General features: G+C 49.1%; 1 protein-coding gene across 2 annotated transcripts in view; it reads left to right on the forward strand.

The window, feature by feature from the left end:
• AMFR (autocrine motility factor receptor) overlaps positions 1 to 19852 on the forward strand; it is a 50102-nt gene that overhangs the window by 27597 nt on the left and 2653 nt on the right. The window contains exons 9-14 of one of the 2 annotated variants that reach the window (XM_045891098.2): positions 3123 to 3313; positions 5365 to 5468; positions 10910 to 11044; positions 13771 to 13854; positions 16617 to 16801; positions 17462 to 19005. In XM_045891098.2, coding sequence (XP_045747054.1) covers positions 3123 to 3313; positions 5365 to 5468; positions 10910 to 11044; positions 13771 to 13854; positions 16617 to 16801; positions 17462 to 17609 — 847 coding nt within the window. In that variant the 3' untranslated portion in view covers positions 17610 to 19005. Of the gene's footprint in view, positions 1 to 3122; positions 3314 to 5364; positions 5469 to 10909; positions 11045 to 13770; positions 13855 to 16616; positions 16802 to 17461; positions 19006 to 19852 lie in introns of those variants that run through there. The other variant, XM_064580636.1, reaches the window with a different exon arrangement.

The raw sequence follows: 19852 nt of genomic DNA on the forward strand, positions 1-19852 counted from the left end.
TTTTTAAGAACCAGCTTTTGAGGACGCCTGGGTGGCTCAGTTGGTTAAGCGTCTGCCTTTGGCTCAGGTCATGATCTTGGGGTCCTGGGATTGAATCCCACATTGGGCTCCTTGTCAGCAGGGAGCCTGCTTCTCCCTCTGCCTGCCGCTCTCCCTGTTTGTGCTTTCTCTTTCTCTCTCTCTCTGGCAAATAAATAAATAAAATATTAAAAAAAAAAAAAGAACTGGCTTTGGTTTCATTGGTTACTCTATTGTTTTTGTGTTCTGTATTTCAGTTACCTCTTCTCTGATCTCTATTATTTCCTTTCTTCTTCTGACTGCAGTTTCTTTGATCTTTTTCTGGTTCCATAAGATACAAAGTTAGGCTTTTGATTTGAAATCTTTTTTCTTTTCATGCATTTTTAGTTATAAAATTTGCCTCTGAGCATTGCTTCTGCTATATCCCATAAGTTTTGCTATGTTGTGTTTTTGTTTTCATTTTTCTCAGAGTATTTACTAATTGCTCAAGTGTTTAGTGTTTAGAACACTCACCTGCCTTGGGTTGAGTGAGCAAACATTAATAGGACCTCTTGATTTGCCTTACATTGTAACTTTGGTTAATAGAATGGGAACAGGATGGTGGGATGATAGTTGTTTTGTGCTGGTCTCAGCTTATCGATAATCAGTATTGGGGCTGCACTGGCCCTTGTGGTTCTTATTTTGACTGCAAGACACCGTTAGCAATAACCATCAGGGAAATTTGGGGGAAAAAGGGTTTATACATCACAGGTCTTAGAAAGCACATGGAACACCTGGGGCCACACAGTGAGGTTGTCACTAGGATGAAATCGTGGGCCTAGGGTTCTGCTTTTATTAGGGTGGAGGGTGGAAGCCCAGGGTTTTGTGGGCTCACTATTGGTGAATTTAAAACATAAGAATAGAGGGGCGCCTAGGTGGCTCAGTTGGTTATGCGTCCGACTGTTCATGTTGGCTCAGGTCATGATCTCAGGGTTATGGGATCAAGCCCTGTGCCGGGGCTCTGAGCTCAGTAGGGAGTCTGCTTCTCTTCCTCTCCCTCTGCCCTTACCCCCACTCACCCATTCCCTTTCTCTAAAATAAATAAGTCTTTAAAAAAATATTTAAAATGTAAGAATAGGAGTTTAAAGCATGTAAGAATAGGTTAAATAGGAAGAGAAAATATAACCTACCTTACTTGGTCAGTTATCGAAATCAAGATCTCTGAAACAAATTGGGGGGGTGCTGGCTCTTTATTTAGTCGTGTGGTTGGCGGTGTGTTTATTTGAGAGAGTCATCTTGGAGGTGAGTGCCTCGGCCACTGAAGCTTAAAGCAGGCACTTGCACTACAAAAAGAAAAGCCAGCTGTCAGGGCTTACGCTACAGTAATCGAGGGCAAATGCATTGTAATTTGTGATAAAACTAAATGTCTAGATTCCAGCAGGTTGTATAGCTAGATAATTTGTTTTCATAGAAGATGTCTTTACAAGATTTCAGAGTATCCAGTGACTATTTCATTACATTGAAGTGTCATACTTAGAAGGGGGAGAAATACTCTTTCATTAGAGTATTTCTCTATTTCATAGAGAAAAATACCTGTTTTCTCTGAGGTTTGGTTTCTTTAGCTGGGGGAACTCTAGCATTTTATTTTTAAGGCCACTGTATCTGATTGTTCTCACCTTGGGATTTTCAGGCTATTATATTTGATGTGGGAGGTTTTTGCAGAATTCGAAATAAAATTAGGTTTGCTGATGAAAAGTGTGTCACGGTGTAGCATTATTGGAGGGTGCCCAGGATCTTAACATACTTCTGTAGTCCCACACAAGGCTAATTTTACTGGTGCTGGGATTTAAGGGTGTTCATTAGGGAAACAGACTTTAATTAATTATCTACTTATGGGGAAGGGAAGCGAACTTTTAAAAAATATAATCATTTATTTGAATGATCACAAACAGGTACTTTATACATAGGTGACGTATATTTTCAAATGTGATAGAATTGGCTGTAGATACTCATTTTTTGGTCACATTACTGTCATAAGCTCTTCTGGCGCACAGATGGTAAGAAGTAGCTCTATCCTGGCCTCAGGGACAATTTTGATACTTAAGTACTGATAGCTTGCCAAAAGGTCTGGGGATCGTTGCATTGGGGTGAGGCTCCCCTTCCTAACATGATATGTGCCCATGTCCCCAGATACTAAAAATGACACAGAGGGAGTGAGCACTTTTTATTCAGTCCCTCCTTGAACTCTTAAAGGAAAGATAATATGTTATGGGTTGGGAAGGCTTCTTGAGATCTTAGAAGAAAGGTAATGTATTATTATAAAATAGGAAGGGACCTTAGAGATCATTTCATCCAACCTTCTTGGTTTTGTTAGTTCACTTCCCGTTAATGGACAGTTCAAGTAGTTATTGCATCTGGCATAATTAGGGCATTGTCATTTCCTGAGAGAGAGGGCAAAAGAAGCTTCCAGCCTCGGGAAAACAAAGTACAAACAGTAGAAGGTTGGAGAAGCTGAGGTGGTGGGCATAAGGGAGTGGTTGTAGGTAAGGTAAAGAGGAGAGTGGGGACGTGAGGGGTTGTGATGCTTGATGAGAGAGTGGTGTCATCGTGGATGGGTGCTCTCAGCAAATAAGGACCTCAGGGTGAGCTGGAAGGAGAGGAGCTTTATTTAGAGTGAGATCTTTGAAGTCAAGAGTTTGAAGAGAAAGCCAAGGTTACGACCATGTTCATGGGTTGCTGAAGGAGAGTTGAGAGAACAGATCCCTGGAGTAGAAGATTCAGATTCACGGGAGGCCAGGGTGTTGGGTGATTCAGCCACATGGATTTTGAAGTAGTCAAATGGAGTTGGAAAGGAAGATGGCGGGCCATGTGATGGAGTCTTATTTGAGAAGGGTCATGACCAGGAGCTCGTTAGGTGACTATGTATGTTGACAAATTGATGTTCACAGCAGAACACGCTAGAAGTATATCAGTGGAAAGGTAATGTCAACAAACGTTTCTCAATATTTAAATCTCACTATTGGTAAATAGAAGCCAAAATTGCAACACATTTGCTACATTCAGAGTGCTTCTGGTGAATTCTCACAAAATACGCTAAGGATATCTTATTTTGGACTTTTTGGTAGCTCCTGCCTTCGTTCCTGGCTAGAACAAGACACCTCCTGCCCAACATGCAGAATGTCTCTTAATATTGCTGACAATAACCGGGTCCGGGAGGACCAGCAAGGAGACAACTTGGATGAGAACTTGGTGCCTGTAGCAGCCGCCGAAGGCCGACCTCGCCTAAACCAACACAATCACTTCTTCCACTTTGATGGTTCGTTTCAACCTCTAAAACCGTACCCGAGGGGCTTTCTCCCCTAAGAGGATGCTGTTTTAACTATAAATTGCCCTGTGTAGGCCAATTATAAATCGGTGTAGGCCAGTTTAATAGAAATATTTCCCTCTTAATTGAAAGTGTTCAGTAGGTATGGATAGCCCTGGGGAGTTACTCTGTGCCGGGCATTTGCTGGATTCTCTGTGAATATGGGGGTGGGAGTGGGGAGGAGGAGGTGGTCCATGTATTGGCTCAACCACGCCTCTGAGGAGCACACTTAATCAGTTTAATAGTTAACCGTCGCTAATAATTGATGGCATTGGTGTAGTACTTAAGCATATAATGCAGGATCATGGAGCAGCCTTTCCAGTGAGTATCAGAAGTGGAATCCGAGGTGGAACCTTTTCCTTGTCCCTAAAATATGAATGTTCTACCTCTTGGCAGTGTTGAAAGGAGTTGTAGTAAAAACTGCATTTAAAAATCTGAAGCCATGGGCCCCACATCAGGGGCTGGTTGACCATCTTTCCTTAATTCACATTGCTGTAAGCTGTTGTGGATTCTCCTCAATTTTGATACCACTGAGTTCTGTGAGTTCCTATTTGTTACCCTAAAACAGGTATTCCTGGAATTTTGTTAGGAGATGTGCTGTTCAGATCTGGGATTTGAGTTTCTGAGGGTGGAGCATGGTGGGAGCCATGGCGTGTTGGTGAGACCTGTGATAGAAGGATCAAGGGCAGGAGAGTTCAGCCTCAGAGAGCAGGAGATAAGGTTGCTTGGCTGGTTGGGCCACGGCCACTGGAGGGCTTAGAGGCGGCTGCTTTGTTGGCTGTCAGTTAAGGCCTCTATCAGGTATGACCTCGGAAATACGCCAGCAGATCGTGCACATGGGGCCCAGCCGTGTGATGTGTTACTTTATGAATTATTACTAAAAACTTAGTGAAAATAGGTCAACTTTCTTTCTCCCTGGTAAGTACATGAAATAAGTATCCAGCTTTTTAACAGGCACATTTTGTTGGGCAAGACCTTGAGACAGCTGTTTAGCTTGTTTTTTATATTCCATGCCTCAGTGCCTCTTTGTGAAGGAGAGAAAAATAATCCCTAAACGTGTGGCTTTGTTAGCAGGTTTTTTCACAGCCCATACTTGGTGGTGTTTTGTTGTTGTTGTTTTAAAGATTTTATTTATTTGAGAGAGAGAAAGAGAGAGAGAGAGTGCTAGCTAACCGGGGCGGGGAGGGAGAGGGAGAGAATCTCAAGTAGACTCCGTGCTGGGCTCAGCACGGGGCTCGATCTCATGACCCTGATATCATGACCTGAGCCGAAAGAGTCCGACACCCAACCAAACTAAGCCACCCAGGCACCCCTGGTGGTGTGTTATATTAGGCTCCCCTTTTGTTAGGGAAATGGCAGAAGAAGCAGACTTCCTGCCTTTAGTCCACGAGCCTGTGTCACGGGCCTCTCTGAAAACAATTTTGAATCAAATCAGAAAATCAGGGTCTTCAGATCAGATGATTAAATAGAAAGTACTTTTTGACCGTAGTTGTGAAAGTGATGCGTCCACACGAGGAGTACCTGTGTCCAGCGTGCAAGAGAGGAGCACAACCCCTCCCGTGGTAGCAGCTGTAGAACCTTGAAAACCTCCCTTCTCTGCTAGGCTGCGAGCAGATTGACGTGTGGATCCAGAGCCACGGGAAAGCGGCGGAGCCTGGGGGTGAAGTGTTCTGGAACCTGCCAGTCCGGTTTCAGATGCTGTCCCCCACAATTAAATTGTAGGATCTAGGGCCAGTTATCTAACTTCTGAGTGCTCTGGGGACAAAGCACCAAGGGCACCGAGGCATCTCTGAGAAGAGTAAAATGGGGATCAAAGTGGATAGGACCACGTGAGCTCTTAGACATAACGAAGTGAGCTAATCCATGTGAAACCCTCGGTACAGAAGGCTTGGCCTGTAGTAAGGCATCAGAGTGGCACCAGCTGGTGTCCAGAGTGGCTGACTCCAGAGTAGACAACACGGGGAAAGGGGTGTCTAATTTGTGCCGGGGTCTTGTTTGTCTAGGGTCCCGGATCGCCAGTTGGCTGCCGAGTTTTTCAGTCGAGGTGATGCACACCACCAACATTCTCGGCATTACGCAGGCCAGCAACTCGCAGCTGAATGCCATGGTAAGGAGCACTAACCACTTCACGACGGTGGATGATCGAAGAGGGGCAGACCGTGTGCAGTGTGTCTGCTGCACTCGGGCGGGGTAGCAGGATTTTCAGGGGCATTGTCTCTACTCACTGGGACCACTTAAATTCCTGTGTTTTAAAACTTGAAACTGCTTTGGAAACCAGCTTTCATTTTTGTTGTGTGGCAGATACTTTATCCTTCTCTGAGCCCTGCCACGCTCACTCTGTCGTGATCTAGGCCAATCTTGGGACTCTCCTTGGTCGTAGCCAGAAGTATTTGGAGATTTAGTGACTAGAGAGAATGATGGGCCTTTTATTAAAAGTTGTATTAGGCCTACTAAGTGCGTTTTCCAGACCCCTGTCCCGCTTGCTCCCCCAAATAAGCAAGCCTTATTTGGCAGGTGCAGGACTGAGGCCAGGGCCTCCACATCTGTGGAGGTACGTGTGTATACCGTGAGATCTGGAGGTACGCATGCTGTTGGCTCAAGGATATTCTTCAAATATTCTTTGTATTTTTTCTAAAGCTTTATCATATGGTGTGTATTTTTGTTTTGTTTTTTTTTAAGATTTTTATTTATTTGACAGAGAGAGCACAAGCAGAGGGGGAGAGAGGGAGAAGCAGGCTCCCCGCTGAGCAAAGAGCCCGATGTGGGACTCGATCCCAGGATCCTGGGATCACGACCCGGGCCGAAGGCAGCCGCTTAACCGACTGAGCCACCCAGGCATCCCTGTATTTTTGTTCTATAGAGTTAGAGAACTATGTGTCATTATCATTGCAATTTAGTGTTCACCGTGATAGTAAATGCAGGAATCTTAAAATGCTCACTCCCTTAGTCCTGCTTAGGTGGGGCCTCTGGCTGGCCTGGGTAAGCCTGGTCAGTACTTCAGAGCGTCCCTGGTCCGTTTGCTCATTTGTTCCTTTATCTTCATGAATTTACTCGACAAAGCTGTCCTGCAAGCCTATTCCTGTGACAGGCACTGTGCGGGGTAAACAGTCACATAGCACCTGCCATATAAACAAGGCAGATGTGGGCCCTAGTCCCAGGAGGTGTAGATTCCAGCTGGGGAGACTGATCACAAACACAAACAAGAGAGCTCATCGCTGGTGCAGTGAGTGCTCTGAAGGGAGTAAGGCCGGCGATGTGGCAGCGTTAGGGTGCGGGGGTAAAGGCTGTGTGAGGGGACGCGTCCGAGGAGTTCTCCCCAGGGGCCGAGACTTCAGCTGAGACCTGAAGGACGAGAAGGGGGCAGTTGGGGGAAACAGAGGCAGTGGAAACCGTAGGTGCGGAGGCCATGAGGCGAGAAAGCACTGGAGGCAGGGAGGTCACTGTGGAGCCTAGCAAGTCGGAGGCCAAGACTGTGACGTGGACTGAGCTTGCAGAGCCCAGTCATGCAGGGGTTAGTAGGCCACAGTCCAGTTGAGATTTGTTTTTTGTTTTTGTAAGATTTTATTTGTAAGAGAGCGAGCAGGCACAAGCGGTGGGAAGGGGCTGAGGGAAAAGCAGACTCTCCCCGCTGAGCAGAGAGCCTGATGGGGGGCTCGATCCCAGGACCCTGGGATCATGATCTGAGCCAAAGGCAGACCCTTAACCGACTGAGCCACCCAGGTGCCCCTCCAGTTTAGATTTTATCGTGGAAGTATTAGAAGGTTGTTCAAGGCCTCTTTCCTCCCCCGGGGGATGGACAGGACATTAACAGAATGATTTGCTTCTGGGAGACTGGATTATAGGGGGGCAGAGATGGAAGCCGTGAACCCAGTCAGGAGGCTGCAGTACTGCAGGTGAGAAAGATGGTGGTTGGCCCAGAGCGTTGGTAGTGAGGATGACAGGAAGGGGCAGTGGGAAGACACTTACCAGGCCATGAACTGACAGGACTTGACGACACTGCTTTGGGCGGAGGGGCAGGGGGCAAGGGAGGCGAGAGCTGAAGCCGACGCGGTGGGTGTCAGTGATGCTGTGGAGTGGGTGGGGGCCCGCATACCGCGTCGGGCAGGCGCAGGACTGAGGCCAGGGCCTCTGCAGTCCCTCTGGCTGGGCCGGAGCCGTCCAAGTGCAGATGCCGTGGCAGGTGTCTGGATCTCGCTGATTGGATCTCGCTGGAGAGGGGCACTTGGGAGTCCTGGGTCTGTAGGTGCTCCTGGAGGCAGGACCCGGTCTTTTCCCAGGAGAGGATGTGGCGCGCGAGGAGGAGAGGACTCAGAGTTCTTAGAGGGTGAGGTCCAGAGGAGGACGCGTTGGAGTCGGCAGAATGGAGATGGCGGGTTCGCTGCAGAGGAGTAAGCGGTTTCCGTGGCCTGTGGGACTGGATACTCGCGGCAGATTGGAAATGAGTGGGAGCTGGAGAAACTGTGTTGTAAAAGGGGGCGGAGGAATAGAGGTGGTAGCTTGAGAGAGTTATGGTATCAGGGGAGTTTTGGTTTTTTAAGTTTTTTTTTTTTTTTTAAGGTTTTTGAACAGGCCATTTATACACAAGTTTGAGAAGCTATGGAGAAGGATCCAATGAAGTCACGCTCCCATCCTTTCCTCCATGCACCCAGGCCCCTGTCCCAGGAACAGCTGTGGGATCACAGTGTTTGTCTTTTCTTGGCTTATTTCACTTAGCATGGTTCAGCCACGTTGTAGCAGGGGTCAGAATTACTTCATTTTTAAGGCTCACTAACATTCCATTGCCCGGGTAGATCACATTTCACTTATCCATTCCTCCACTGATGGACCCTTGGGTTCCTTCCACCTTTTGGCTCTTGTGAATAATGCCGCAATGGGCATGAGAGTACGAATATCACGGAGACTCTGCTTTCAATTCTTTTGAGTACCCATGGGCCTTTTTAAAAGGTCGATTCGAAAGCATATTTGGGGTGTGAATGGGAGTGATCACTAGACAGGGAGAGCTCAAAGGTGCAGCACAAACAGGAAGGTAAACATGGAAGAGCGAAGACCCTGGGCTGGCTGGCAGGGCTGGGAGCCAGAGCGGGAGAGAGGCAGCTGCCCTTGCTAGGAGGAGGAGTGGAGTTTATAGGCGTGCCATTGAGAAATGGTTTAAAGAGATGGTCCGGCTCATAGTAATCAAGAGGTGGCCTGAGTGTCCGTTGGAGGTGAATGGATTCTGAAAGTGTGGAATATTAATAGTCAACTTTAAAAAAGAAGGAAATCTTACCACGTGCTACAGCACGAATGCACCTTGAGGACATTACACTGCATGAGCTAAGACAGTCACAAAAAGACAAACACTGGGCAGTTCCACTTAAGTGAGGAATGTAACTTAGTCACTGTCTTAGAAACAGAAGGTAGAACGGTGGTTGTCAGCGGCTCGGGGAGAGGTGCTGTTCACAGTGTTTCAGTTTTGCAACATGGGAAATTGCAGAGATCTGTTGCACAGTAACACGCATCTGGTTTGAAAGATTGGTTAAGATGGTTATGTTTTTGCCCGCAGTAATCGTCATCCTAATAAAAGGCCTGGGTTCCTGCTGACGTCTGCTTCCTTGGGGCAGCGCTCAGCCACGTCAGCAGTGTGTGGGTGACATCATAATGGGCCTAGATGGTCTGCAGCGTGGCGGCCTGATGTGCCCACCCACTGGCTCGTGTCAGGCTCTGTGTCTGTGGACTTCGGGCTCTGGCAGCTGTAGAAGCTCTGCAGGTGGATCACCTCACCTGCTCCCTGAAAAAATCAGAATCCTGGGCACGTGAACCTCCAGGACTACGTTGGGGTATTTAGAATTCTCAGATAGGCTCTGGCTCTTTTTCCTCCAGCTCCATGACAGATTGGAATATCCTATTTTTAGCACAATGAATGTACTGGACCCATACATTTTTAATAAAGATCCAATATTGAACTCGCTGGATTTTCTGGAAGAAAAGCTTTGCTCTAGTGAAATGAATCTCAGGCATGTTTTTATTTGGGAAATGAAGGGGAAGCTGTTTAAGAGTAGAGAAAGGGGCATCTGGGTGGCTCAGTCGTTGGGCGTCTGCCTTCGGCTCAGGTCATGATCCCAGTGTCCTGGGATCGAGCCCCGCATCGGGCTCCCTGCTCAGTGGGAAGCCTGCTTCTCCCTCTCCCACTCCCCCTGTTTGTGTTCCCTCTCTCACTGTCTTTCTCTCTCTGTGAAATAAATAAATAAAGTCTTAAAAAAAAAAAAAGTAGAGAAGAATGTTACCTGATTGTCGAGGTTTTTATGGACTTTTCTCCACTTAGCTTTGATTTTAACTGGAGAAAAAAATACTCAGCTCCCATTCCTATAAGCCCTGAGGGGTCCCAGGCGTGTGGGGGCTGTGGGTCCTGTGGCTGGACTTTGCTTGTCTTGCCCTCCCACCCCCAGCGAGACACTAAGCAAACTTTGTGCATGTCTCACCCTGATCTCGGCTCTCGAGGCCCTGATGCTGGACGCCTTCCCCTCCCACAGCTGTAATGCTGTGCTCCTGCCGAGCTGGTGTCCCAGTGGTAGACTTCTTTGTGCCTCTAAAGCAATCCCATTTTTCCTGCTCTTTTTTCCTTTTGATCGTTGGGGCTTTTCCACAAATAAAACCATGAATATAAGCATTGTAAAGCAAATATACATACATGAAAAACAAAATCTGGCCCCTTTGATGTGAGTATGGGTGGTGGTGTGCGGAGCCCTGTGCCATCGTCCCCTACACCCTGGCTGCTGCTCAGGGCACAGCGTGGACTCGCTGTAGGTTTGAAACCTACAGCTCTAGTGTTCCGAGTTTACGTTCTTTTTAATCTTTTTTTTCTGGTTGTGATATAATTTACATATGGTAGATTCACACTTTGTAGTATCCGATTCTGTGCATCTTGTCAAACTCCTACAATTGTGTGGCTATCACCATCCTCAAGATCTAGAACAGTTCCATCTCCCCTTCCCCAAATGACATTGTGCCCCTTTGTCATCACTTCCTCTCCCCACCCCCAGTCTCTGGCAACCACTTACCTGTCTTCTGTCCCTTTGATTTTGCCTATTCTAGAATGCTGTAGAAATGGAATTCTGTAGTACATAGGCTTGTGAGTCAGGCTCTTTCACTTAACTTAATGCATTTGAATTTCATCCATGTGGCTGTGTATCCAAAGTTTGTTCCTTTCCGGCAGTGTTCTTTAAGGAGGACACTTTTTTTTTTTTTTTTTAACCTGAGTTACACTGATCTTTAAAATGAACACTTTTTAAAACTGGAACATTCTCGTTGAGCCTGTTTTGGGATCCAGCTGGATTTCCGTGCTCTTTTTATTTTGAAATTGATGCTGTCCCAAGTTACCTGTTTGGCATCCTGGAAAAACGCCAGAAGGAGGGAGGTTTGACGGGGACGTGCAGAATAGAGGGGCCCCTTGCCGGTGTTTCCAAGGCCGGATGCCAGGTTCAGTGCGCAGAGCTTGCTGTACCCCACAGTCCCGAGTAATAACTGTTGTGAGTGAACGTCTCCATGGCCTCTGTATTTGTATTCCTCCAGGCTCATCAGATTCAAGAAATGTTTCCCCAGGTTCCATACCACCTCGTGCTGCAGGACCTCCAGCTGACACGCTCGGTAGAAATAACAACAGATAACATTTTAGAAGGACGGATTCAAGTACCTTTTCCCACACAGGTAAGTGAAAAATGGATTCTGTCTTCACAAAGATTTAATCCTGTAAGATTAACTGTTTAGTTCCTTAACTGAATATCATTCATGATTTGATGAAGGGTTTCTGTGAATTTCCTAACTTTGCAAATTTTAACTGAGGACAGACCCACCCCAGGGGTTCAGAGTAAGACAAAGACAAATGTATTGGGGAAATTTTTTGTACAGGTAGACGCTGCAAATCTGCCTGCCCTGCCTGGCCAGCCCAGGAGGTCATAGCGTTGGTTCCTCTTGGACAAGGATTGGCAACCTTTTTCTTTAAAGGGCAGATAGAAATATTTTAGGCTTTGTGAGCCACGGGTCCCTGTTGTAAGGTCTCCGCTCTGCCACCGTAGCGGCCGTGGACGGTATGTGAGTGCAGGTCCCTGACTGTGTTCTAGGAAACATCTATTCACAAAAATAGGTGGAGGGTGAATTTGGCCTGCAAGCTACTGTTTGCTGACCCCCGGCTCTAGGAAGTAATGCCCTCTGTCCCTGGTTGGCTTTGCACATTGATGTGATTTTCCATTAGGTGTAATAGCTGTGTGATTGTGTTAACAAGGTCAGATTGCCTGGTGCATTATATAACCTCTTTGAGTACAAGGAGTAGTAACATTTTATTTATTTATTTACTTTAAATTTTAGAAGGGTAGTTGACCTACAATGTTATATTATGTTTCCTTTTGATGTACAGTGTTTCAGATATATGACATAGTGATTTGACCCAAGTATTAACATTTTGAAGCAAGCTTTCTGGCGGGCCCGGGGATCAATACATGACCACGGAGTCATTTAAATCATTCAGCTTCATGTATAAGAATATATGGAAATCTGTTAATAAAATCCTAAAACTTGAGAATCTTTTCAAGAGAGAACGAGCCTGGAGTTTGGAGTCAAATGGGCTGTTGTTAGATGTGGCTCATCTGTCCTTCCCTGTTTGACCTGGCTGTTGACTTTGGATTATCCAGCAGCAGACCCTGGGACAAGGATTCAAGTGCCAGGGGGTCATTTGGGAAGGTTCCAGGACACACAGGCAGCAGGTGGGGCTGTGAGATGGGGGAGGAAAGGCGGCCAGTGAGGGCTTGTTAGAGCAGCTTAGTGTCATGGATTGCTAGAGCTTGATCCCATGGGGGGGCCTCTGGAGGGGCGGCGAGCAGGAGCGTTTGGATGCCACTTCCCATCAGCTGCTGGTTGAGGGCCACTTGAGGGGGTGGGATGCACAGTGAACTTGTGCAGCCAGAGTGAGTTCTCAGGCACAGAGACTGGCCAGCCAGCATTGAGGTGGCAGGACCTTTTGGGGAGATGGGCAGGGCTCCAGAGCATCTGTGGCCTTGGCCAAGATCTCAGACTGGCTACAAATGAGAAGAACAACAGTAGCTACTTCACAGGGTATTAAGATCAATGAGATGGTCATGTCGGGTTTCCACAAGTGCTCAGTCAGTGTCACCTGCTGTCGATTTGTTCCTGTCGTGCAGTCACTGCTCCTGAGGAGACACTGAATGGGAGCCAGCTGATAACTCAAGCTCAGGCCTCGGGCTCCCTTGTCTTTTTTTTTTCTTTCTTAACTCATTTATTTTTAAAAATTTTTTTATTAACATGTAATATTTGTTTCAGGGGTCCAGGTCTGTGATTCATCAGTCTTACACAATTCACAGCACTCACCGTAGCACATACCCTCCCCAGTGTCCATCACCCAGCCACCCCATCCCTCCCACCCCCCACCCACCCCCCACCACTCCAGCACCCCTCAGTTTGTCTCCTGAGATTAAGGGTCTCTTATGGTTTGTCTCCCTCTCTGGTTTCGTCTTATTTCATGTTTCCCTCCCTTCCCCTATGATCCTCTGTCTTGTTTCTCAAATTTCTCATATCAGTGAGATCATATGATACTTGTCTTTCTCTGATTGACTTATTTCGCTTAGCATAATACCCTGTAGTTCCATGTATGTCATTGCAAATGGCAAGATTTCATTTTTTTGATGGCTGTATAATATTCCATTGTATATATATACCATATCTTCTTTATCCATTCATCTGTTGATGGACATCTAGGCTCTTTCCACAGTTTGGCCATTGTGGACATTGCTGCTATAAACATTGGGGTGCACATGCCCCTTCGGATCCCTACATTTGTATCTTTGGGGTAAATACCCAGTAGTGCAATTGCTGGGTCGTAGGGTAGCTCTACTTTCAACTTTTTGAGGAACCTCCATACTGTTTTCCAGAGTGGCTGCACCAGCTTGCATTCCCACCAACAGTGTAGGAGGGTTCCCCTTTCTCCGCATCCTTGCCAACATCTGTCGTTCCCTGACTTGTTAATTTTAGCCATTCTGACTGGTGTGAGGTGGTATCTCATTGAGGTTTTGATATGGATTTCCCTGATGCCAAGCGATGTTGAGCACTTTTTCATGTGTCTGTTGGCCATTTGTGTGTCGTCTTTGCAGACATGTCTGTTCATGTCTTCTGCCCATTTCTTGACTGGATTATTTGTTTCTTTGGGTGTTGAGTTTGATAAGTTCTTTATAGGTTTTGGATACTTGGGCTCCCTTGTCTTATCTTTGATATTGGTAGCAGCTTCATTACTTTGCTGCCGCAGACTTTGTCAAAGCCCAGACAGCGTTGGGGACCCATGCTCCCTCTGTACCCCAGGTTTTCCCTGGCCCTGTTCCTTAAGCCCGAGCAGCTCCGTACTGTCTGTGGTGGCGTTTCTCTTGCAGCGCTCAGATGGCATCAGGCCTGCATTGAACAGTCCTGTGGAAAGGCCAGACGGAGACCAGGAGGAGGGAGAAGTTTCTGTGCAGGTAAGGTTGCACCCTGGAGAGAGTGTGTATAGGTCCCCGGGGGCAGTCCTGTGGTGCCTGGCGGTGGTCTTCAGTTCTGCCTCTGATGTTCTTGAGGCCTAGGGCAGGGGTGGCAGAGAAGGCCCTGTGCCACATCGTCCCAGGATTTCAGATTAACAAACCAAGCTGTGCCCACAACATGGCCTGCATTTCTACCCAGGGCCTGCAGCCAGCTCCCTGGGCATTATCCTCAGGACCCGGAGGAGAACGGAGTCATGCTGTCCCCGGGCCAGCTCTGCCACCTTGAGCTTGAGCACTAGGAGGGGCAGAGGGAAGCCGGGCGTAGGCAGGACTCAGGGTGATTGGACATCTGAACCCAGAAGGAGACCGAATGGGGCTCAGCTCTCTCGAGTTCCTCCCCGCAGCTCACTTGCCCAACTCGGCATTTCCAGGTGCTTCCATGCACTTCACGCAGATGAGACCCTCTGAGTGGTGTGGAGGTGGGGAGGAGTGTGGTTATCCTGGGAGCCAGCTCTGCGTAGATACGCACATGGGTGACTCGGGTGGCCACCCCTTTCACAAGCAGCTCCTCTGTATGGTTTCCTGGGCAGAGGCGCTCCCCTCTGCACACGCTTAGCCCCCCATCCTGGGGGTTCGCTTCACACCCCTCATCTGTAATTCCCATTTGCTTAATCAATGACCACACTTTCCAGAAACGTTCTTAAGAGACTGGAAAAACCCCAAAACCACCCTGTCATTTTGTGTCTGTGTTTGTGCTGTGGGGCTTCCCAGTCACGGGGCTAGGGCCCGACACCTGCTGCCACCTTGTCCACCAGGGTCTCTTGGGCACTTTTTTTTTTTTTTTTTTTTAGATTTTATTTATTTATTTGACAGACACAACAGCGAGAGAGGGAGCACAAGCAGGGGGAGTGGGAGGTGGGAGAGGGAGAAGCAGGCTTCCCGCCGAGCAGGGAGTCAGGGCGCTTCGTGAAGCAGCTGCTTTAATGGTTGAGTGACGTGGACGCTGCTTTCACCTTGCGTGTTTTTCCCTGCAAGTGGGAAACCCTAAGACTAAGACTTTTTCAAATCCATTGCTGAGTTAAGTTTTTCATATCCAAATCCGTGTTTGGATTGGGCAGCATTTGTAAAATGGTGCCTGGCTTTTGAAGAAGGGATTCAGTTTTGCATTCCTGGGATTTTGGATGGTTGGTCCAGCCTAGATTTGAGTGCTGGGCTGGTTGGGGGCCCCTGGGGGGGAGAGCACGTTCAATTTCTGTCCCGATTCCCCAACTCTGTTTTTACAGTTAATGTGAAGATTTCTGAATTTTTTCTAGCACAGTGAAGGAAAATTACTTATTTCACAAGGAACATTCTCAAGAAGTAAGAAGTCCTTGGATAACAGTCTGTTAGCAAAGACCTCGATGTAGCCCAAGCATGGCATTAACTGTGCTAGTACTGAGTACAGAGTCTCTCCCCTGCCGGAGCCCAGGCTGGCTTGGAAGCCGGCGGGCTGGGGGTGGGCATGTTTCCTTCCTTCATCTCCTTCTCCATTCACCAGCTGCTCCTTCTACCTCCTCCAGAGTCAGGCTCAGGAGGAGGGTGGCTCAGGCCATGTGACCCCAGTGTGTGTATGTGTGTGTGCGCGCGTGCGTGCGCGCAGGTATTACAGTTGTTATCTTACAGATGCCCCTGCCCCATCCAGCACTGGCAACCCTAACTTGGACTGGCTATTTATGACCACCCCTACCTTTGTGGAGGCCATATCGCCCTCCAAGGGGTCCTTTGGGCAAAGCGTTTCAACAACCTCAGGCTGCAGGGCCTGCAGCAGGGCCTTGGAGTCCATGCCAGTTGAACTTGCTCCCCTCGCGGCCTTTTTTTATCTGCCACAAGCAGGTTTCTTTGTCTCGAGATTCCTCAGGTGTGTTGGTCACCACCAGTTCCCAGGGCCCTCAAACTCCAGGGAATATTAGTCTGGACACATGGCTGCCTTCAAGTCACCTCGCTTGCTAGGCTGAAGGCAGGGAAGGGTGGTGAAGGTGTGTGACAGATAAGTGCCACCCAGAGGAAATCTTACAGGTAGGCCAATCGCTCAGCCTCTTCCACCTCAACGTTCTTGTCACCTAGAGGTAGGTGCTGGGCTGACACTGGCCAGCCTGGGTCCGTCCGGTAGCAGGAGCATAGATGGTCTACGTGTGTGGAGGCGCCTGGGCATGGTCTTACTGGTCAGAGCTTCAGCCAAAACTGAGAGAGTCCCACTTTAATATCCTGTTATACAAGGAATCATGTCATTTACAGCTGTTTAAAAAAAGAGCCTTAGAATTTATCCCTTTTAATCTGCCTGCCTCTGTTTTCAGAGTCAAGTGAAGGTGTAAAATTTGTGCAGTAAATGTGATAAGACTTGTTTAAGTGTTGGAGCGATTTGTAGCAATCGCTACATTTGATTGAAGCAAAAACTTCCCAGAATGCAAACTTTATTATTTTCTGAGAGTACGGTTTCAAGGTGCCTATGTTTTTCATACTGGTAATCCTGTACAATAAATTTCACTAAGACTGAACATCTCGCTTGAGCCAGGTGCTATTCCCAGTGGTGCACGAGCCGGATGCAGCAGCCTGCCTTTCAGGAGCCCACATCGGCCATTGTACATACGCTGCTGGTTCCCCACCTGGCAGCATACCTCCCCATGGGTCCAGAAGAACACTGTTTGGGGCACTTAGGTTGGGTGGGGAATCTGCTGGGAGGGTGGCCTGTGGTCACAGCGGTCCCTCGCTTCCTCTGTGCCCAGACTGAGCGTGTGCCGCTAGACCTCAGTCCCCGGCTGGAGGAGGCCTTGGATTTCGGTGAGGTGGAGGTGGAGCCCAGTGAGGGGGAAGACTTTGAGGCCCGGGGCAGCCGCTTCTCCAAGTCTGCGGACGAGAGGCAGCGCATGCTGGTCCAGCGTAAGGATGACCTCCTGCAGCAGGCGCGCAGGTAAGTTGATCCTCTGGCTCTCGCTCGCTCGTAGAAATCTCCAGTCACAGCCCGGGGGCCCAAAGGCCCTCGGCACGTCAGGCCCACGTCGTGCCTTTTTAAACAGATGGCCAACAATGAAAAACCTTCAGAAATGTTCAGATTCCAAACCTCTCTTAGAAAACCAAAGGGCCTGGGCCTAACTGGTAGCCTCCGGCGGGCTGGTCATCTTCCGAGGACGGCTTCGGCCACACTTACTCAGAGCACCTGTGTGCTCCTGGGACCTGAGCCCTTCGTGGTCATGAGTCAGATTCTCTGACCTCCCAGAGGGAGCACTGTCACTGCATTCACGTGACAGACGTCGGGCTGACAAAACAGGCCCAGAGAGGCTAAGCCCGGCCTGCTGTCCGCTCCCAGGCGCGCCCTCCTGGCCACCGTGCCTGCAGCTGGAGCTCGGGGTGGCCCTGCGGGTGGCCCTCGGCCGGCCTCGCCCCTGCGGCACAGAGCGTCTGCTCCTGTCCGGGGCCACGTGTCTTCTGCACGGGCTGCTGCCGAGTGACCGCCTCACGAAGGTGCTTGCGAAACGGGGCGGTGACAGATGAAGACACGGCCCGTGTGTTTCTGCGGGTCTGTGTTCCGGAGTTTCCCTCGCCCCTCACGCAAGTCCTTTGGGTTTTGTAGGCGTTTCCTGAACAGAAGTTCTGAAGTCGACTCAGCCTCCGAGAGCTGCCTCCTGTCAGAAGGCACGACCTCTGACCCCGTGACCCTGCGTCGGAGGATGCTGGCCGCGGCCGCCGAGCGAAGGCTCCAGAAGCAGCAGACCTCCTAGCGCTCGCCCGCCGCCCCCCGCCGTGGCCTCCAGCAGCGCCGCCGCCCGGGCCCGGCTGCCCCGCTCTGCGCGCGTCCGACGAGGGGCTCGGCCGCGCCGCGCTGTATAAAGCATGTGGTCTAATAGTGTTTGGACGGCTGACAAACTTAATCCTTTTTTGTAATACTTTCTATGTGACATTTCTCTTCCCTTTAGAAACACTGCACATTTTAATTTGAGGCATGATCTCTTCTGGCGTTGACTGGACTTGTTAGGGGTGGGGTGACTGAGAGGAAGAGGGCGGCCAGAGACCCCCGAAGCCGGCAGCTCCGATTCCCGGGTCGCGGCCGCTGGCGTCCTTGGCTCCAACTCTGGCAGGCAGGGCGGGGGCAGGGCTCCTAAAGGGCCGTGTGGCGCGTGCGGCCCGGGCCCGACGCCTCCGCCGGGTGCTTTGGATTGTCAGACCACTGCTCTCAAAAGGCTCCCGAGGCCAGAGCCCCAGGCTCCTGGAGCCCCGGGCCCGCAGGGCATCTTGGAAAGTGACTCTTGGTTTGCCAGGTGGAGCAGAGGAGGGGAAAGGCCAGGGCCGTAGTAGAGTGGGAGGCGGCGGCCTGCCGGGTCCCAGCCCATCCGGGACTGGCCGCCGAGCCCTGACCCGGTAGCGCTGGTGCTTCGGCCGCTCACGAGCACCCCTGCGTGTCTGTCCCCAGCTCGGGGGTTCACAGCCCCCCCCCCAGACATGGGGGCTGAGCAGCAAGCTTTGGGTTATGGTTTGAATTCCTTGGGCAAGTAAATGAGGTGATGCCGAAGTCTGTGGGTTTGGTCCTTAGAGAAAAGGAGGGCCTTATAAACGGGGCCACTGTTAGAGGGCTTTCTTGGAGAAATAAAGATCTCTCTTGTATCTTCCCTGGAGCTCTTCATTTTCATCACTTGGCTCCTGTTGGTTTCATTAAACATAGAAAGGTAAGATGTTGAATCCACCTCCCTCGGAGCAGACCCAGGTCCTGAACCTGTTCTTCAAATTCTTCACATTTAACTTTCAGGATTTGAAACATGCAATCACAGGCTACATAGTTCGGTTTTATGTCCTCTTGGATTAAGTTTTTTTTTTTTTTTTGACGTTTTAAAACATAGTTTTATGGTAGTCCTTTGGGAAGAACCCAGTATTATCTAAAATTATTGGCAAAGTTAAATGTATTTTACATAACTAAAGTTTTTGGAATGTTGACAAGTAATTGAAAAGAGTGATGAGTAAATGTTTAGGCCAAGATAATTTATTTGAATAAATCTTTCAAAAGCCTTACCTTGAAATGCTGTTAGTAGATTTCTGTGATTTTTTTTAAAAAATTGGTTTTGTTTTGCTGAGAGCATAGCTATTTGTTTTTATTGTAAAACAATAATAAAAACGCAAACTCTTCTAGTGTGTTGTGTGTGGCTGGAAGCTCAGGCAGTTTCTTTCCGAAGGGCCGGAATTGGATCCCACTTTGGTTTCTGTTGGAGGGTTTTTTCCCTGTCCATACACCCTGCATGTTGCACACATTAAGGTGACCCCAATTCCGTGTGTTTTTAGGTTTCAAATGTGTGAAAAGAGGGAATGGCTTGGAGACCATTTTAGAGGGTGTTGAGACATTGGAATAAAGCAATCCGACCGTGATCAAAGCAGAGACCTGCCTTCCGTAGCTTCAATGACCCCAGAAGAGAAGTCCTAGATGCACCCTTAGAATTTGTACCTGGATAGTAAAAGATCCTGGACACCATATGGTCTCTTGGCTTTTGTCACTTCTTGGGGGCATCTGGGACCGAGGCTCAGGGCGGTGGCAGGAGGCCAGGCCAGGGTCCTGCCACATTGGGGTGGGGGGCTCCCATCCTGCTCTACCTCCCGGGTGCTGGCTGGCTCCGGGCCGCGGGCGCCAGTTCTGTGCTCAGCCGTGCTGGCCCAGAGCGGAGGCCGGGCTGCGGGCCCAGGTTTGTCAGCTGGGAACAGGGCCTGGGGTGAGTGGTGGTGGAGTAGCCCTTGCCCTCTCTGCTCTTCTGGAATTGGTCCGTGTTACTCCCTCCGTTTTCTTACGGGCCCAGTTTTGTTGACATTTTAGGTTCTCCTCAGTCCTGCACCGCCCCCCGCTCCCCCTCCCCCGCCCCAGATTTTGAGGCTTTTATGAACCACAGAAAGGTGGTCCTCGTGGATGTCTTACTTGTGCTGGTAGAGATCCTAGGTGTCCAGTGGCCACACGGACCCGATTTCCCACCGGAGCTGTGTAGACCAT

This window comes from Mirounga angustirostris, unplaced genomic scaffold, assembly GCF_029215605.1.
Source record: "Mirounga angustirostris isolate CCGP_5_RB_7025 unplaced genomic scaffold, mMirAng1.0.hap1 SCAF_16, whole genome shotgun sequence".
Classification (NCBI taxonomy): domain Eukaryota; kingdom Metazoa; phylum Chordata; class Mammalia; order Carnivora; family Phocidae; genus Mirounga; species Mirounga angustirostris.